General features: G+C 43.7%; 1 protein-coding gene across 4 annotated transcripts in view; it reads right to left on the reverse strand.

Annotated features, from left to right (window-relative positions):
- The window catches only part of TTYH3 (tweety family member 3), an 82642-nt gene that overhangs the window by 19166 nt on the left and 43302 nt on the right, over positions 1–20174 (reverse strand). For 3 of the 4 annotated variants that reach the window (XM_067306072.1, XM_067306069.1, XM_067306071.1), the window contains exons 3-7: positions 13121–13232; positions 11935–12155; positions 11012–11107; positions 8350–8422; positions 7917–7992 (exon numbers count right to left, since the gene is read on the reverse strand). In XM_067306072.1, coding sequence (XP_067162173.1) covers positions 7917–7992; positions 8350–8422; positions 11012–11107; positions 11935–12155; positions 13121–13232 — 578 coding nt within the window. The remainder of the gene's footprint in view (positions 1–7916; positions 7993–8349; positions 8423–11011; positions 11108–11934; positions 12156–13120; positions 13233–20174) is intronic. The other variant, XM_067306070.1, reaches the window with a different exon arrangement.

Here is a 20174-nt window from a genome sequence, read left to right on the forward strand (position 1 = left end):
GCAAGCTACCTTTGGGGATAAAAGAAAGGTTGTTTTTTTTTCTTTTTCTTTTTTTAAATAGTGAAATGAATGCTACTTTTCCCACTTACACAGTTAGGCGAGTCATCAAAAAAAAAAAAAAAAGCTGTCTTTAGAAGCCAACACTATCCACAGTATAACAATGAGACAAGATCTTATGCTGGGAGAAGTCCAACTGGAGATTTAATCTCTGCAACTTCTGAGTGTTAGAATATCATTCTATGGTCTCTGTAAGCAACCAGAGGTACCCACTGCTGCCTGGGGTACCCAGCAAAGAGACATCTTAACTTTGAGCCAGTTCAGTTCCCCACCTAGCTCACTACACAGCCATAAAATACTAGCACAGGAGAGGCAGTGGCATGAACCTTTTACAGTGATGTAGATACAGGCTGCTATCAAAAACACCTGCGGAAGCACACCATTGGGCCAAAGGAGGTGCAAATGCACACCCCTATCCTCCCACTACACAGTGCTGAATGTACTGCTCCCTAAATAGACAAGATCACAGGTTAAAAAAAACTTCACAACCCGAGTTTATTCTCAAATTACACTCAAAATTACACTCAAAAGAGAGACTGGTTTTAGGCAGTGTTCTGTAGAAGAACATAAGGAATTATTCTTAACTCAAAAAAGTCATAGCTTTCAGTAAGATAATTTCCTAAAAATGGTATCACTTTGAAAGCAAACAACAACATGGAATCTGCTGGGGGAAGGAAATGAAAAGTAGAACAGATTCTTGTTCTTCTGAAGAATATTAGGGACGAACGAGTAAGTCTGCTTTTTGTCTGACGTCACTTGCATGTAATTAAGACTTTAACTGGAAGGCTTGAATTAGACTAATTATAAGAGTGTGTGTAATTTATTTTGCATCTTTCTTTTGACTTAGGCAAAAAAAGGGTATTTCCTGCATTGATCAGGGATGAAAGCTCTTACTATACATTAGGGTACTAGCAACACGTTATCCTGTTCAAGGGACCTCAGATCATTTGCTTATAATATCCCAAGAGCCTTAATACTTAGCAGTTCTATCAGTAATCACAGTACACAGAAGACCTGGTTGTAAAAGCTGCATCCCCAGCTGCTTCCAGATAAGCAAGACAGTGAAACTGTTCTGCTCGCAGCATCACCTGTTCCCAGGCTTGAAAACATACTTCCACTTCTCCGCACTCAGGGGGTATGAAATCAGTCTGGAGCCCTCATGAGCCCTCTGTAATCCTACACCTGCTGAATGGAGGAAGTCAGCACACGCAAATTCAAAATATCAAGACTTTCCCCTGTCGTTCTCAGTGAGGCTGTAGAGGGAGAGAGTTCTGTGAAAGGCTTCGTCGTCCCAATACCTTCAGATTCATTCTCAAACATTTACAGTTCCTTTTCATATTAATTTTGCTAAGCTGACACTCTTCTATAAAGGGTGAAGTTCACTCAGTAGAGACAACAAAGGCCCCAAAACATACATATGCTATGCCTTGCCCCCCCCCCCCCCACTAACACCTTTTTCCATTCTTTGTAATCTTCTCTCTGTGACTTTCAGGAACGCACGGTCCAGGTTACAAAGGTATTCTAAGCAGCCCCAACTCAGAAATCAGGGAAATGTACAATCACAAGCAAGTGGGATTGTTAAGAAAGCAGAGCTGACTGTATTCCGATTCTGCCGCACTTCCCATAAATACTGCATGCACCTTTCAGCAAGCCTACACACTGGAGACCAAGTGGTGCAACACAGACTGTCAGCTCCTGCACGCTGCCAATGCTACCTGACAGCTGTTATTTATAATTCATTAGCCTACTTTGGGGCAGCTTCTGCCAGCTGCTCCATCTCCCCCCCACCGAATCTTTCTCCAGGATGACTTATGTCTCCCCCTCAGCCAAGCCTCTAAACAGCAATTAGCAAAATCTGGGCATGTAGGAGAGCAGCAAAAACTGCTTTGTGGGCCTCGCTTTGAGCAGACCACACAAACTACTGTGCACAGTTACCGAGCCAAGGAAAGGACTGTTCCTCCCAGGCCCATGAATCACGCAAAATGGCTATGGAAAAATGGGTTAAAGAGCCCCTGCATCAAGAGAAGAGCATAGTAACAGCACTCTGCAGCATCACACACAGTGACCTAAAGGGGGTCTGGTGTTGTCATGTTTTTATTTTAAACCAATGGGTCACTAAAAATTTCTCATAGGCTCCCACAGTAGTATTAAGGTACATCACCTTTATAGTGCATTAAGTTGCATGATATACTGCTAACATATGGCTTCAGAAACTTCTTTTCAGGGCCTTCTGGGTCATTCCTGGTGGGCAGGCTACAGATGAGAGCTCCCAATATCACCACATTTTACAGCTTGTGGGCCCAGTATCAAAGAGCACCTGGTTACAAGTGAAGTAAAAAGCAGTACAGTGAAGTAAGTGTTTCCCTTGCTCCACTCTCTGGGAAGGTAACATCAGCACAGTTGGACTGCGGGAGCAGTGGCACTACAGCTGACAAGTGACACACTCCATACATAAAATGTGCTTTCTAAAATGGCAAAGCCAGGAGGATTAGCTTTACCCTGTGCTGAACAGTGTGCGGATGGCTGTGACGATTTAAAACTAATACTGCAACAGGCAGTGAAGCTGTCTTAAAGTTCACCTGTGCCACAAAGCCTGTAAGTTAGTGAAGTGTGACCCCAGCCTCCATACCACGAGGTGGGGAAAAAGAAGAGAGCAGCAGGCACTGTAACCCTGGCTGGTTTTAAGTCTGGCAAAGGGCTGTCCTGTGACAGCCCTTTGAAAATCTCACATTTCTGTCCAGAAAACAGCTGTACTAACCCTCATTTGAACACTCTAGCCACTCTCTAGAATTACTCTTCTGATGCATTTTCCTCTTAAGGAAAATTCCTGAAGGCCGAATCTAATTTCCGAAACTGGCCTGTGGGAGATGCAGTCCGCAGGAGAGGGGCTGGGTAGGGTCACAGCCGCAGCTGCCTGTGCCTGCTGGTGCAAGCAGCAGTCCTGACCCACTCTCCCAGCGCACAGGAGGTGGGCGAGCAGAAGGCAAGGAGGGGAACCACCCAAAAAGCTTTATTTTTGCAAAGTCTGTATTTCCTAGAAAGGAAAGTAGAACAGCCTACCCAAGCTAGCTTCAGCTGCTAGAATCCACTTATTGCTTCTGCAACCATGGAGACTTACTATTCGTTTCATAAAGCTCAGCAGAATGCAAAAACGGCATTACACGTGCCAAAAGGCAGCAAGGAGGTCTGTAGGGTAAAGAGCAAGCACAAAAACGATTTACAAAAAAGATCCTAGTTTGAAAAAAAAGAAAAAAAAAAATCCCCACACCTTGGACAGCTTTTCCCAGCCATTCTTCATCTCTACCGGGGCGCTAAGCGGCTTCCATTTCCCACATTACACCCAGAAGCGACTGCCTCCCTGGGTTCAGCTACTGGAGAAAGTTGAAGTGTATCACCTGCGGTGTGAAAGGAGGGAGACTCTGGGCCAGCTTATTTTTCTTGCCCAGGTAACACTGACATAACATTCTCCACTAGGAGCCTTGTTTTCCTGAAGTGACAGTCGGGCAGAAAGGGCAGTATCTGCATGACGTTTGTACTTCTCTCACATATGTCACTCTTGTACTGGTGAAATGAGGCCAGTCATCACGAGCTTTCAGCATAGAGCTACTAGCCAGCCCGAGTGTTATCCAGCCAAAGCTTTCTGCTAATCAGCAGTTCAACAAAACCACACGGGGAAACGCAGCTTCTGAATGCCAGCGTCAGCTCAGCAGCACTCTTGAGAGCGCTTCCTTGGAGAAGCTCTTTCCGGTGGTGCCCATTCAGCCCGTGCAGTAACAGCGCAGACAGCACACTCCCTGGAGGGGGTTTCATCCTGACCTTACTTCTGGAGAGGAAAGCGAGGGCATCGGTCCTCAGGTTTATTCCCCTCTGGGCTGCGAAGATGAGAAGGAATCGGCAAGAGGCCAGCCAGGAGGCCGGGAGCGACAAGAACACTTGCTGCTTTATCTGAGGAGCTAAGCGCAGCATCCAGCCTGACAAACTTGGCTGGATTGGAGGTAAAGGGCTCCATTATCCATCCCCTGAGGTTTGCACTTCCCTTCAGATGAACCTCATGTCTGTTCGCAGTGCAGACTTCCAGTAAGAGAATCTGGAGAAAGCTCTTCCTGATGTTTAGACAGATTGCGCCTTTTTGTTTAATTTTATTCAATAAGTCATTTGATAATAACATAATATCAGTGCAAAAGAATGAGACTTGAAGATGGCCTCCTGCTTTGAAAATAAACATCTTGGCTGCACCAAGTCTTTTTACTAGCAGCAGGAGCTGATTATACAGTCACTGTTCAACTCCATTGGCTTTATCTCAATTAATGAATACTGGGCGAGTTAGACACACATATCAGCCTCTTCTGGAAAATGATTTAAGTCACTCCTTCTCCAGGAAATCTGCATTAAGGCTTTCTGCCTCCTCCTTCCCACTCCCTCCTTTTTTTTTTTTTAATGCAGCACATTTTTATCTACAAAAAAAGGACATCTCTCCAGCTAAAAACATGGCAATAACAATGATGCACTTAATTGGATTATTCTCAGCTCCATTAGTTCTATTTAGATTTGTAAACAGCAATTAATACACAAAAAAGGAATATTAATATATTTGTTGCCCAGTATCCAAGGAAAATATGCTGTTATTTTTCTGGGAAATTTACTGTAAAAAGCAAAAAATAAAAATAAACAAATAAACAAAAAACACAGTGCAGATATGCAAACCTGGATCACTCAGTCCTAGTCTGAATGCCAGAGTGTAGGGCTGGAAATATTATAACGCAATGTATTTAAAAACAGTAACAAAATACTGACTGATGGGAAAAGCTGAACCAGCACTGAAACCTCTGGTTGCTTTATGTTTAAGATTAAGGACATAAGAGCTGTTGCAACAAGTAAGAATGAAAGACAGCATCTAGCCCTGTATCCCATACCCTAGCACTGGTCAAAAGCAGACACCTAGGGAAGACTAAAAACAGGCGAGTGCTCTCCCCACCATATTTTTAGCTCAAGAGATTCCCAAGGTAAATGTGCTGTCTATCTATATAATTCTCAATTCTTCTTCCATTGACTTTGAGCCTCCCCTTCAACCCCCACAAAAACTTTCAGAATCCACCATAGTCTTGGACAAGGAGTTTCAGAGCTCAGCTACCTGCTGGAAAGAGCACCATCTCCTCTGGGTTGAGCCAGCTTTATTTGATGTCCCCTTTCTCTGCTTTTGTTTCCTAAGACAGTAACTACCAATTCCTATCCACCTTTCTCCTTGCCACTCATGATTTTATAGATTGGATCCTCTCTTAGTCATCTCTTTCCCAAAATGAAAAGTCCATGGTCTGATGCACTTTGGTGAAACTAGCTGGAGCAATTTTAAAGTGTTTGTCTCATTTATCTACACTGCCATTTATGTTCAAGGGCAACACCCAAAGAGCAGAGGCAGCAAAACAAAATGTGAGGAGTCTGTGCACCAGAACTGGAGACCTTGAAATAGGACAGCTTCCTTTGGGAGGACAGTAATGGCTCTTGCTCTCAGCTCTCTGCCTTGCCTCTCACAAGACTGTTGCTCTTGTTGTATAGATGGCTCAGCTGATCACAAAGCAGCTGCTGCAATTTACAGCCAAGCATATTAAGGGATACCAGCACTTATTTCAGGCTTTCAAGGATGCTTTTAAGGAGCCATTATTGGGATTCAAGTGTCATTGAACAATTCCACACTGAAGTCCTCACGTCATGATTTTCCTTCCTGCTCAGGTGCACAGACACTTCCAGCAATAGGGACCAAGAGCCATTTCCGTAGCTTCCTGACCATAAACTATGACACAGTAGTGAAAATCCACAGGGGAACACAGAACATTTGACCACCTCCCAGCCAGCTGCCTCATATGACAGCAGGCTCAGAAATTAGTTTGATTTCCTTTAAAAAAAAAAAAAAAAAGGGAAGGTGCTCACGAAAGCTAAATGGCCGCCTAACAGCATGGAGCTGATACACCAGCAGCCCATGGAGGAGGCCACCCTTCTAGCTCAAGCCTGTGACACCTGCTCTTCCTCCTCTTCAGCGTTTCACTTTGACCCATTCACTGTCATTTCCGGAGCCTCAACAACTGCTATAGCTGGCAGTGTTGCCAGAACAGAGTCTTAACTCACTAAGAGGAGCTGATCATCCCTGCTGGGGGAAGCAGGAGAAAGGAGAGGAATGTCAGGCCTACAGTCACCACTAGCCTCCTACCAAGCAATACTAATTGTGGAAAAACTGCAGGAGCCAAGCAGTCAAGGCAAATGAAACAGGGAAGTTATATAAAAGGGTGTTTTTTTCCAGTTTCTTAGGGTCAACCTAGTTGTTATCAAACATGCTCCAGAGTTGACTAGGGCTATCAAGTTATTACAGCACACAGCTGGCAGTAGCATGAAGCAGGTGTTTCCCCTTGGCCTCCCTGGCCTGTTCGCTGCCTCCAACAAGACTAGCTGGTACCTGAAGTCACATCTTAGTCATCTTCACAACCATGAGAGGATTCTCATCTTGTGCAGTGTTAAATACTGATAGTCTTCCCTTATTGCATTTCTTTGCTACAAAGACCTCTCCGTATTGAGCTGCCTGACTCTCCTCTCTCCTTCCCAAGAAATCGACAAATAAGGCATTCCAAGAATAAGCTGTAGGTTGGTAATATCAACCCGTATGCACCCTCTTATATGACATTCTGCCTCCAGACATGAACATTTCTTATTGCTTCCAATCCCTGCATCATCAGCCTTAGCTACATACCTAATTCCCTATCAATTACACAGTAAGAGGCAGCATTTGGCTATGTGCAGGCAATGCACTGTATCTTCTGAATGTAAGGCAAAGATTCTCAGATTGCGGCAAATAAGAACCAGAGAAACATAAATGGCTACTTTTACAAACCAGTACCATTGCTTATGTGTTTTTTATCATACACAGAACTAGAGAGGGAATTTCAATCAGGGGAGAGAGAGTAGGGGGAAAAAAGTTTACTTTGTCAGCAAAGCAGAGAAGAAAAAAAAGAAAGAAAAGAAAAAAAACACCTTTCCTTTTTAGCACTTACAGTTATCTCTGCCAGTGGGCAAATGCCTAGCCACATTTCTATTACTGAGACAGTTCTGAATACCGGTTTTGCCCCCTGAGGGCCAAACTGGAGGCACCCCTCATCTCACCAATCACTTCAGTCTAAATTAGGAATGACAAATCTCAAATCCATCAGTGCTTCAGTTGGATGCCACTGTGATGAAGGCGCATTGCTTTAAATGGAAAAGGGTAAGCAAAGGAGTCAAAATACTGCATTTATAATAGAAAAGGAAAGCCATACTTCTCTCTGCTGCTGTTTCAGTTCACTTACCCTTCAAATTAATTTTAAAAATACTCCTATTTATAGCCACCATAGGGGAAATATATCTGTTACCATATATATATATATATAAGAATAAATATATTAGATTCCAGGAATATAGACCCAAGAGAATGTTTTAAAAAAGACAACTCAAACGGCACACTGCTATTGCCACAATTTTGTCATGTAGAGAGCAGTAACAAGATCAAGGATGCTACATTTAAAGAAAAATAATCCAGGGATTTCTGTTGTTCCATCTTATCAGTTATTTCCACCTGAGGGCAAGACAGAAGACAGACTCAGAAAGCTCTTTGACAAAACATACACGTATGTATTTCTGACTGTGGTAGAAATGCTTCTTTGGAAAGAACTTTCCTGGGAAGAAGGCTTTCCAGAGCTCCGCACACATCTGCTTTTCCCAGTGTACCCAAGTTTCTGGGTTCCAAACACAGCCTCGAATTCTCAGCCACTGCCACACTCCTACGTGCTGGCTGGGGCCACACTACCGCATGCCTAAGCCAGTCCCAAGGCAGCACTTACCAGTACTAAGCACTCCATTATCTTCAACCACTTTGGAGACATAGGCATCAGGGTTAATGCAGAAGTCACTGGAGCCCTAGGTAGATGCAAGACAAAAGGGAAAAGGAACATCAAAGAACACCATTATCAAAGAGCAGTTGAGCCAGGTTAACATCAGGGAACCCTCTACTCTAGGGGCATTTCAGAGGCTAAAGTCTCTCATCATCATCCCACTAGCACTGCTTTACACAGCCACAGCAGTGCTGGAATACTAGCTAGCAAACCATGCTACAGAGGAAGAGCTCTGAACATTTCCTGGATGCAACTTATCAAGACAGCTACTTAGAACAAGACACTATAAAACAAGCACAGCATAACATGCATCAGTAGCTTATTCCTGTGTGTGATAAACTTGCAGCAAAGGGTGAGTTGGATTTGGATCAGAGCCACTTACCACAGCAACAGCCAACTCCAGACCCAAGGATCCCCAGCTGACAATCAGGGCAAACACCCCAAGCAAGCACACCCTGTAGAAAACAGATGGCAGATGTAGAGGCTCTAATTCAAGTATCCAGATGCTTTGACAAAATTTATTATTTGTAGTCCAAAGTGATCACCAAACCCAAGAAATTATCAACCACGGTATCTTCAGATAAACCATCCTGCTTTATGTGCCATGGACAGCAGCAACTAGAAAAGCTTATGCCCAGTTATTGGTTCCCACATTATCTGGCATTGCAGTGGTAGTGGGAGGAAGAAGAGGGTGGAAGGAAAGTCTGCTTCTAGCAGAGCATCAGAAAGAAGCCAAAGGTGCAAAGACACAGGGGTGGCTCTAGGGAAGGCAGACTGGCAGAGGGTTTACTACAGTTCTGTCACTTCTACTAGTCTTATTCTGGTCTTTATCTTTTAAGTCCAATGTCATTCAAAGAAAAATATCCCATATCAAAACAAAACCATACTGATCCAAAACTGGGCAAATACCTAATGTTTCTAGGATAAATGAAGTTGTCAGGGTGTAAGCACTGCATGGCTACAGAAGGTGGGAGAAAATAGTCTGTATTAGGACACCTGAGTTCATTTCCAAGCTGCAGGTATCTGAACAGCACCTAAGCACCCCACGTAGCCCAGGGAGAGACACAGGCATCCATAGGCAAACAGTTCAGAGCAACAGTTTACATATCTACTACAGCCATGCGAGTGCATCTCTAAAAGGCACATTTTTTTTTCTCTGCACGCACTTAAAACTTCATTCCGACAGCTGGACCTCATTACTGGCAGAAATAGTGGGAAATGTCTGCTATTAAGCCAAGACAGTCACACAAGGCACAGACAACAGAGCAGAGGTCTCTGTGACATTCAGCCAGCACGCACCAGTGGGAAAGGCCTTTGCACTTCCCCAGCCAGCTCATTAGCTCTTCACCTTTGGCATCAGCATGAGTGCTGGAGATATTTAGGCAAAAGCGCTCCTCAAATCCTTCAGGTATGGGAATACAGACTAATAAGTAATATCATTGTATGCATTCCTATCCTCAGAGTAGAGGGTTGCTCTACCACGGATGCTTTTCACTTCAGGCTTTGAAACATAAGCAGGTTTCTCGCCCCTCCCAACCCCCCAAAGAAAACAAAATAAAAACCTATTTATAACTGAGATATTCTTAATTCAAACCTACTGCAAGCACCTCAGGAGGAAGGGACATGTCTACACATGTCTTCCACTACATTTATGTCTTCTTGCAGACTAGAGCTCTATGGGTCTACATTAAAAAAAAAAAAAAAAAAGATCTATCCCTCAGTTTATCAACTTATTTTAACTCTGAGGAGGCTCTATTCTGTGAATGGATCTGTGGTTTGTCTTGCAGAATTCATGGAAGTTCAAACTAAGCTCTGTGTAGCGCTCTGGAATACGATGGCTAAAGACTTTACTAAGCTTTTTCCGAATGGATGAAGAAATTATCAGTCATGGACCAGCAAGGTTCTGTGGTTTTGTGACATAAGGACATCACAGCTTGGTGCCTTCAGCTGAGCATGGTAATCAGCTCAATACGACACAGTTGTTGTTTTACTTTAAATGAAGATGACTGGGTCAGTAACCAACTGCTTGGCTACAAGATCTAAAACTGGCATTTCACCATCTTGCTTGGCTGTGATACACTTGGTTCTTTATTCCATGTGCTTCCTTTGGGGAATGCCTTAATTTGAACCTCTGACTAACAGGGAATGAGCTTCTAATTTAAACTCTGGGCTTACCATCTGTGCATACACTTGGACTTTTGTCTTTATAACCTGCCAGGTATGAAGTCATCTGGCAAATAACAAGTCTGAATATACATTCCAATTATTAACGGCATCACCATATACCAGGATAAACTCTTGGCCATGTCAGTTGCGATGTTTATGATACAGGTGGTCTTTGCCAAATATGCCAAGCTAAACCAAGCTACAAAACAGGGAGAGGAATAATTTTTCTTGTAATGGGGCCTGAACATGGCAGCATTTGCGGTACGTTTTAAGAAATAGATGTGAATTAATATTGCAGTACCATGGCAACAAGACTCCTCCTCATATCTGTACAAACCATTGCTTGTTCTCAGTTTAACATCTCCTCAGGTGTGACAGCCAAAGGTAAACAAGAGCAGATCGTGACATAAAATGCATGCTACCAGGTTGTGTAACCACATGCAATGCTTATCATCCATTAACCCCTCTCTTCACAACTGCAGAAAATTAAAGGGAGTTTTTTAAAGCCTGTTAATTTAAGGGAAATATTCACAGTAACTGTCTCCCAACTGCTTCCCAGGCAAGCTAAGGCTACCAATGCTACCCAGAGGAAGGCAGACTCTACCCAGATGAGTTCCTTGCCTTTGAAGCTAAAGCAAAGGACACCAGTACCATTGAGTGTTACAGCTCAAGAGCCTTTCTGTGAACACGTATCAGATGTAGCTCTAATGCTACCAAAGAGCTATGTTCTACAAAGTCTCTCTGAATTAAGAAGCAAGTTTAAGCTGTTCAGTCTCAGAAGTCCATGAAATCATCTGACAACAGTCCAGAGGACTAAACTAGCAGGCATTTGCATTCTGCTGGCCTTTCTTGGGCACTATGCCTGGACCAGGACTTACCCCATAAGAATGGCCCTGGAGTTTCTTATAAGCCCAAAGAGCACCAGCAAACATATCAGAACATGAAACAGGAGCAGGCCCAGGTATCCCAGCCACCTGTAGCAAATAAAAAAAAACAACCATAGTCTGAAAAGGAAAACTGGTGTATAAAAGGCTCAGATCTAGTAGCTAGAGTGACTCATAGGAAAAACAGCCTTTTCTTTCTTCAAGTAAAAGCCATCACTAATGATTAATCTACAGAGAGCTCTGAATATTTGCTGGCTCTGGAGTCCAGACAGGTAAGAGCATTCACACAACATGACCAGCATATGCAGTTGTTCAGAAAAGAGATTACTGATCTTATTCTAATGTAAAGGTATATGCAAACTGGACACCATCAGGGAAAGAGTTTAACTTCTTGAGCTTCCTTGACATTTGTTAGAAAACATCCATCCACAAATGTAAAATAACTGAAGCATTTTTACTGGTGCAATACACTCAATGCAATCTTCTATTGAATAAGTTTAATAAAAAGGAATGTTAGGGAGGGGTGTTATCACAAGGAAGCAAGTTCAGTATCCTGCTCTATGTAGTTAACAAGTAGGCCATCCAAACTGCAATGCACAATATAACATTAGGACACTAGAGTAGCTATCTCCATGGGGGTTTTTCTCCAAGCAAGAGAACACAAACCATAGACTTTGTACATTGAGACTAAGTTTCCCTTCAGCTGGTGATGAACATAGTAAAAAAGGTTGTTGCCATGTATGTTTATTTAAACTGAATGCAGTTTTGCTCTAAGAAATGAATTAGCTGGGTGGGCCAAGTGCACCTGCAGTAATGAAAGAAGCCTTTGGCTCAGCCACCCAGAACACTCACATCATTGTTGCAAAACACTGGCCACAACGAATACAAGGTCTGCTACACTACAATATGCTACGCACCTGTACCAGTCATAGAGGTCGATCTGAATTGCCAGCTCCTCCAGAGACAGCTCTTCATTCTTCCAAAAAGGGATCTCAGTTGTTTGCCTAACCAGATCATCCAAGAGACCTTGCAGTTTCTGGACAACATGCAGGTAGTCTGTCTGCTTTGTGAACATCTCCTCCAGGATCAGCAAGTTTGGTTCGACTGTTTGGTTCAGGGCCAATGCGGTATCTAGTACCTGTAGTACAGCAGTTAAAAAAATAAATATAATTTTATTGTTAAAGGAAGTCAAAAGAAGTGGGGGAAAAAAAAAAAAAAAAAAGAAGGATTCATCCCTACTAGCAAGCAATGGACAGTTCATAGATTTCTGTTCCTCTGTCCTAAGTGGCTCAGATTGCTACGTTTCCAAAAGCAACTTCTAAGCATCCATAAACTTGATTGTTTGCAATTAGTCCAATCATGGTATGTCAGCTGAGCCTTAAACACAGGCAGACATTTTGCAGTATGTTACACTGGCTCTTCGGACAAGCAAGAATTCTTATGGCACAGTAACTACCACCTTTCACTCGCCTGCCTGTATCTTCACTTTAATTTAGTTTAAAAGCCATCTTCTGTATCAAGATAGGCAACCCAACAAAACAGCACAGACCTAGAACACAGCCACTAGGGCTGGGAATGCAATTTCCCCCCCCCCCCCCCCCCAAGATTCATTCACCTTACTCCTAAAACAGATTATAAAAATGGCTACAATTAAGTCTAGTGGAGGGCCATTTACTAAAGGCAATGTTGTACCAAAAGATTAGTACCTAGGGCTATCAGGGATGCAGAATGAGACCATGAAAGTCTTTAGGGGTAGCACAGCAACAGCCAATTGTGCTAAAAAGATATTTTACTAAGAGACTTCTCTGCTTTGGCCTCCTTCCACTTCCGGGTGTGGAGTAGTGCTAATCAGAAGCTGTTTTTAAACCAAGTACAATTGCAAAGAGAAGACTTCATCTAACAAGCTGTGTTTGCTTTGATATTTTTAGAAGAGCTGAAGAAAGCAACACTCCATTAATGGAAATTTTAGCACATCTCTAAGATCAGAGTCTAACAAAAAAGGGCAGAATACAAGCACAGCCTGAATCAAGAAAAGAGAGGTGCTAAGGAAATCTATTCATTCGCACACTCCCCATTTGCTAACACGTCTTCCCTCATGCTTACCCGGTCTTGGACACCTGCCACAGTGCGGTTTGCATGGCGTAGCGAGTACGTCAACCGGTGAATGCCATCACTGGTCTCTCCATTCCCATAGAAGCCAACAGCAATTCCAGCACTGCAGACAGAAAAGCAAGAAAAGGTAAGGTTAAAGCTAGAAAGCTATCGATACATGCCCTGCTTACCTCCACAGTACCCTTCGCAGTCTCTTCAGAACCTTCCACAGAAAGGGGAGCCGCATATCTCCACAAAGAGGAGCTGGGGTAGTTATGCTCCCCAGCAACCACTAAAAAAATTTCATCTGTAAACATTCTCCCAGGTTTCCCACGTAGCCATCAATTCTCTGCATAGCATCCACATGATGAACAAGACACACCACCCCTCCTCAACGTGTGCGTTTCATTCATGGTCCAGTAATGAAAGTCTGTTAGAGAACTGTTAGAGAGTTCAGACCTAGTCACGGGGCGATCAGAAATCCAGCCACCAAATTGTCCTCCAATTGCTCCTGCAAGAGCAATAAGAGCTACCCTTGCTATGCCAGGGGTCTCACACCTCCTCTGGACATGGACTAGATTCACTCATTACATTTTCAAAAAACAGGGCACAAAGAGCTCGCATCAAGTACTCGTCCATTGTGGTGGTTCTTCTAGGTCCATTTTCCATGCCCTCTTTCCTCCACTCTGAAAGATGTACAAACATCATCTGTCTTCCCATTAGAAGTGTTTGTGTTGCACTAATTTAGAGTACTGGTAAGCTAGGCTTAAACACTTACTGGGCCTTCTTACAAAAGGTTTATTTATTTTTAAAGCAAGTGAATTTCAAGCTCAGAGACACAACTCCAGCTGCTTAGCAAATTATCACCTATCAGCTGATTTGCCCTAACTATCCACACATATCAATCCATCCCAATTATGAAGTAAACCATATTAGCTTAAGCCTCACTTAAATGAGGAAGACGCTGTAAATGAGTAATAACCTGGAGATTATCTCATGCAAGTCAGCAACAACTCTTCTATTCAGGCATCGCCACAGGAAGGCACAGTTCCTCTTCCCAAGTCCATTTTTCTTAATAACAGAGGAGGAAAGAACTTGTTAAGAGGTCATACAACTAAACTCAGGGCTAACAAATATTACCAAGATACAAATTTCCTATTGACATCTCATGTTTGGCTTCAGAGTACCCAGAGTCTTTTCTAGGATGGTTCAAGACACCAAGGATATGTGTGTGTGGCAGAAGAAAGGGAAGTTTGGTTTTTTTGTATAGACTTAAAGTTATTCCGGATAAGTCATCTAGTTTCTTCACAACAACCTTCTGCCTGGGTTATAGCACTGCCCTTACAGAGGTGGTTTGAAGGAGGTACAAGAAAAGGAAGGATGCAAGCCAAACAACAGCTTTCAGAACAAGCACACGGAGCAACTTGTTTAACAGGAAGGGTCACTGAAGGACATTCAGCACTCCTTCCCCCTCAACCCCAGCCTCTCTCCTAGCAAACGAACCCAAGCAGGCAGGCCAGAGTGGGCTTTGTCTAGATAACAGACCCTCGCAGGTTCTGGCAAAGACACCAGTATGCAGTCCAAACAACTATTTCGGCTGTAGCTCCTTTCCTGCAGGAAGAGGGTGTCCATCCCCCCTTCCCTGGTCTCCTCCACTTCAACAGGATTGAGCAGAACAACATAATTAACCTGGCTGTATTTCTACTTTCTCCTCACACATGCAAGAAATAGAAGCAAAAAAATCACACACTGGAAGCAGAGCAGCTACAAAAATCTGTGTCGGTCTCATGCTTTTTCCAACAATCAAATCTCCATAAGTTATAGAGGGCTTGACCCATAAAAACCTCAGCTGAAGAGTCTTCCAGGGAAAGCAGCCACCCTACATCATAGGCAGAAAAGAGTTGCATACCTGCTACTGCTACAACATTTAGTCCTATTACAAGAATTCAGTCTTTCTTCATGAACACCATTCCTCAGAAGCATTTCCATAATGCAAATGGAACTGATAATTAAAGAGAGAAAAGCCCTCTTCATTCCTCCCCGGTTGCAGCTATTATTGGAGCCAGATACTGCATGCCTAGGATGCAGATTTAGTTAGAAGAAAACACAGAAAGAGATTGGAGATCCACAGCTATGCTCAGGATATGGCAACTCAGCAGCCCATCATGGTAATTGCAAAGCTCTGCCTTCAACTTCCCCTTGTCTTATCAGAGCAAACAAATCCAGACAGACCATTCCACTGTCCAGAGCAGCAGAGTCTAACAGCTGCGTTTGGTGTGTCGACACCAAATAAATTCCAGGATGTTCTTTACATTGAAAATGAGGATTTGACGCCTTCATTTTGCGATTCATTTTTATTCAGCTTTTTTACAGCTTCTAGAACCCTATTCTTTCAGCAAAGGCTTGGCAAGCACCCAAAATCTGCTCGCTGGCTCTCAGTATTCCCAGCACAGTAGCAGTGGCGTGGTGGAAAAGGTTCAGAAACTGCACTCAGAGTGAAGTGGCAGTAGTCGCTCTGTCCTTAAAAGTGAGATGCAGCAAGGTACACAACCCCGTTTACTAAAGGGAACCATTTACAAAGTGCCACCAGCTACAGGCAACTGACTTGAAACTTCTGCCATACCGAGGGCAGAGCCATCGCAGCAGCCATCCTCACAGGCTTCCCGTCCAGCAGCGTATTAATGACCACTTCAGCTGCCCTTAACCGCCTTGGCACAGTCATCATGCCTGAAAGAAAATACTAGAGCAACAGGATTTATGATTAAAGCCCTTCAATTCAGAGAGCAAAGTTCACAATATCATATGTTTCCTGGGAACTACACATAGGATTAATTATTCTCATTACTGGCCAGCAAAGCTTAATTCTGCATTTGTGTCCTGTGCTAATAAGAACCACTTACACAGCCCTTCTTTCTCCTAGGAGCAAGCTTTACGGTTTCATGAGTTTCCCTTTGTGTCACACTAGGGGGAAGGAAACTGTCCCCGAAGCGCAGCAGCGCGTGCTGGTTGCAGCTGCCTGGAGCCATACTGCGACGGAGGGGGCACAGCTGGAGGGCAGGCAACCGGGGAGCTGGCCGTGGGGAAAGAGGAGAGGACTTGCTGTTTAGCTTTCTGCTTGCATTTGGCTTCACCTAACAGTTGTTTCAAATCCCTGCCTACACACGCTACGATGGTACAAGTTGCTATTGTTTAAAGAAGATTTAAGGATTTGCACTTGTTTTTAACTACTTTTTATTTGATTAAAGAGAAACAGAGGGGCTCCTTCTATTTAAACTCACTCTTTTAAACTAAAAATAGATTAACTCATCTTAACCCCACAGTATAAGTCCTTGAGGTCAGGGAAATCACATGGTTTCTTGTACAAACCCTGGAAGGCTCTATAGGCTAAGATGCAGCAGATCTATCTCCCACCACATGATCAAGAGGGGGGGAAAAAAAAAAAAAAAAAAATCACACCATGGGGAAGCCTGCATTTCTGACATGCAGTGTGGGTACTAGACCAGCATTCCTGAACGGCACAGTTTTTCCACCCTAGCACCCTCTGGAAGATACTCTAACACATTTTCAACATTTCCACAAGAAAGCCATCTCCACTTCTGCTATTCTTGTTTCTCCCTAATGCACACATGCACCTCTCTCCTCCATACTGCACACTATCCCATCCTCAATTCTTCCTCTCAAACATACTTTTGCTAGTCTCCTGTCCCTTCCTCTAACCCTATTTCTCCTCCACCTTCCTTCGTGCTAATATTTTAAATGAGAATCTTAAAAATCGATCTGCCTAGCTGGTACGGCACATTTAAAAAGTTGCTCTTCCTGCTCAATGGCCCCAATATTGCATTTAAAAAGCACCTCGGCCGCTCAGTCACCCTGATGAGTTTCAGGAAACCCACATCTGCAAAGTCAAGAAAGCACTGCACTCCTGAGATTCACACCATCGTTGTGGGTGCATGCACACAAACACACACCGGGGAGAGACAGCGCACTTCCGCGAGCCCTTCAAAGAGGTGCACAACCTGGGACAGAACAGCAGCATCCCAGGACTGCTGCATACTCACAGCGATGCAACAGTACGATTTTGAGTACTGCGAGTTGCGTACGTACACTTCACTATCATTTTTCAGCAAGACTCAAGACATTCAAGTCAGGAGGGGGAAAAAAAAAAAAAGAAAAAGAAAAACTCACATTTCCCTCTCTCTTCTCCTGAAAAGTTGACAACCGGATTTCACTGAGGCCACAGCTTTCACATTGTTTGTATGCAAGGCCTTAGGACAGTCCATGATAAAGAGCCAGAATGAAGCAAATCAAGACTAATTCCAAATTACCTTGCAATACTACCCTTGAAAACTGTTTTCTGGATTACAAGAGGTATACATCAAAAGCAGAGGCATTAATCCCACCCAGAGAGCATATTCATGCCTTCTGACAGAGATCTTCCAGTTATAATACATATACACACAGTGAAAACCCCTGTGGGCATCCAATCACCAGACTGAAAAGATGAACACTACCCATTCACATCACATCCTTAGAAATGAATAATCTAACTACAGCAAGTCATCTTTAATTACAGGAACTTCACAAGGAGAGGCCTTTTTAGACTTTGTGCTCTCAGGAGGAATGTTAATTTGTCTGTCTAATTACCACCTTGCACTTTAGCACCAAGAGAAAGTGCTATTACTGGCACTTGAGAAAGCAGGCTTTCACCATCCATTTGTATCCTTTTTTTTTCAGGTATCCCCTCCATGAAACTTCCTATCCACCTTCGGAGCTGAGCTGCCTTCTGGGGATTTTAGTAGCAACCACAGAGATTTGAGGATGAAATTACTTGCAAGACACAGATCAAAACTGTAAGGACCAGAGACAAACTAGGTAATCAAGGAGTAGCTTACACAGGTCATTCCTGCAGCTTTGTGGCTAAGGAGACTGGGGAGACTCATTAAAGATACTATTTTGTTAGACAACTTCTGTTAACCAGTTATGTCTTCCTGCTCACTCAGTATTTTCCCTTTTGCTCACCAGGAAATACTGAGTCATTAGAAAATGGTGATCCACAGCGACAAAGCCAGGACTCAGCAGGATTCACAGTGCAAACAGCCCGCCGGGATTAAGTACTACCTAGATAAGCATGTATTGAGTATGGCTGGACTTACCCAGAGTTAACTAGCTCTCAGCTAGGAAGACGGTAGTCAACATCCACTTCCACTTGGACACTTGGACAGCCCAGCCCAGCTGTTGTTTCGAACTTCTCACCACTTGAGCCTCCAAGCTACCTTGTTTCCCAGCCTTACATACAGCAGTGCAAACTGCCTTGCAGGTCAGCCTGCTGTTACAGACTGACATTTAGAATAATCTTATTCTCCGTCGCTCCGAAACGGAGCAGCATCTGCCAGTCTGGCACCTCTGTTACGTGTGATGCACAGTTAGGTTAGGATATAGCCAGCTGACTAATACTTTAGCTGTTGGTATCTAATTGGGACTTCCTACTAGCGCAGGTTAGAGCCCATGCTCGTAGGAAGCCATATCAGCATTCCCAGCCAGACACTGAACACAGAGCACCAAACAGCACTGGTTCAAATGCTCTGCAGGGTCCAGCTGCCGTGGGACAGGCAAAAAAACAAATGCGGACTTTGCGGGAGAGCAAGCAGCACTTGGACAGCATCTCAGTTACCACAGCCCACAACTGCTCAAAAGCGCCAACTTCTGAACGGAAGTTTAAAAACTAAGAAAAAGAGGACAAGACAAATATTCATGCAATATCCCTGCAGATTCAGGTAGAATCTTAAAATTATGGATACTCCTCCATTTCATACCAGCAAAAACAAACAGGGTACACCACGGACAAAAACAGATGGTTCAGATTTTGAGGAGTCTAAGCAGTTTTCCAGCTTGTGGACAAGACTGGGAGTTGCATCAAGCTTACCAGAATATAAATGCTGACCTTCGAACTTCAAGTTGTCTCCTGCATGCTGCAGGAGACGTGCAGAATACTTTCTTCTCACCCTTCATACAATTAAAAACAAACAAACCCCCCACACTGCAGCAGCTGCCTTAGACACATACACAGCACAACAATAGCTACCAAGAGCCCGTAGCAGCAGCACAACTATAAATAGCATCAGTTAGAGCTTCTGTAAGGAAGGGTTAGGACCACAGTACTTTCAGTGGATTGGAACGGATGTAGTTGAAGCTCTTGAGATCACTAACAAGAAAGAAGAAATCTCAGCCTCAGTCACCTATGCAAGTTGTCCTCTATTTTGCCTTTCCGTTCCAGGCACTTATCTGTGGCCAGCAAGGCATGTAAGAGCTCTCTGCAAAGAGGGCTCTATTTGCCAATACATGAGCTCTCCTCCTCACCACTAAGCCCTGCCTCTACAGGCAAAGCCATCCCCAGCTTGCTAAACTCACAACACAGTCATGTCTGCTCCACTGTTCCAGCGCTTCAGGGTTTTTCTCTTCTCTTAAGTACGTGACTCATCAAAGCAAATATGAGAAAGCATTAATGGCGCAATCTAATCCTTGAACAACCGAGCCTGGCCTTCAAGGAACACGTTCTGCCCCCAAAAGGACGCATTCCAAATCCACCACCTATCGGCAGATAAAGAGAAGTAGTGAGCCATGAGACATGACAAAATGCACTCGTCTCCTCCTTATCTCCTTTCTGGACAGTAAGGCTACTCAAGCTCATCCTCTTGCCTATGCACCCTAGTTAGCACAGTTCTCTCAGACTTCTAATCACACTGTCCACTGTGGACTCACTATGCCAAACCTCACTCAGCCTGTTCAAAAATCACATTAAAGCACGAGCTAATTCCCTTAAAGCAGTTTTGCACAAATGGCAGTACACTTTTTTTCTTTTCTTTTCATCATAACTCTTCTCAAAGAATTTTATGAAAACAGAGGCAGAAAGAAAGGTGATACGTGCTACCTCAATGCTGTACAACTGCATATTTCCAGTCTAAATCAACATGTCTTGTCTGGGAGACTGCTTTCAGACCTGCCACCCCAGGCTGAGGCAGAGGGGGGAAGACTCCAGGTTGTCCTAGTTGCCAATTCCAAGCATCAG

This window comes from Apteryx mantelli, chromosome 16 (assembly GCF_036417845.1).
Source record: "Apteryx mantelli isolate bAptMan1 chromosome 16, bAptMan1.hap1, whole genome shotgun sequence".
NCBI lineage: Eukaryota > Metazoa > Chordata > Aves > Apterygiformes > Apterygidae > Apteryx > Apteryx mantelli.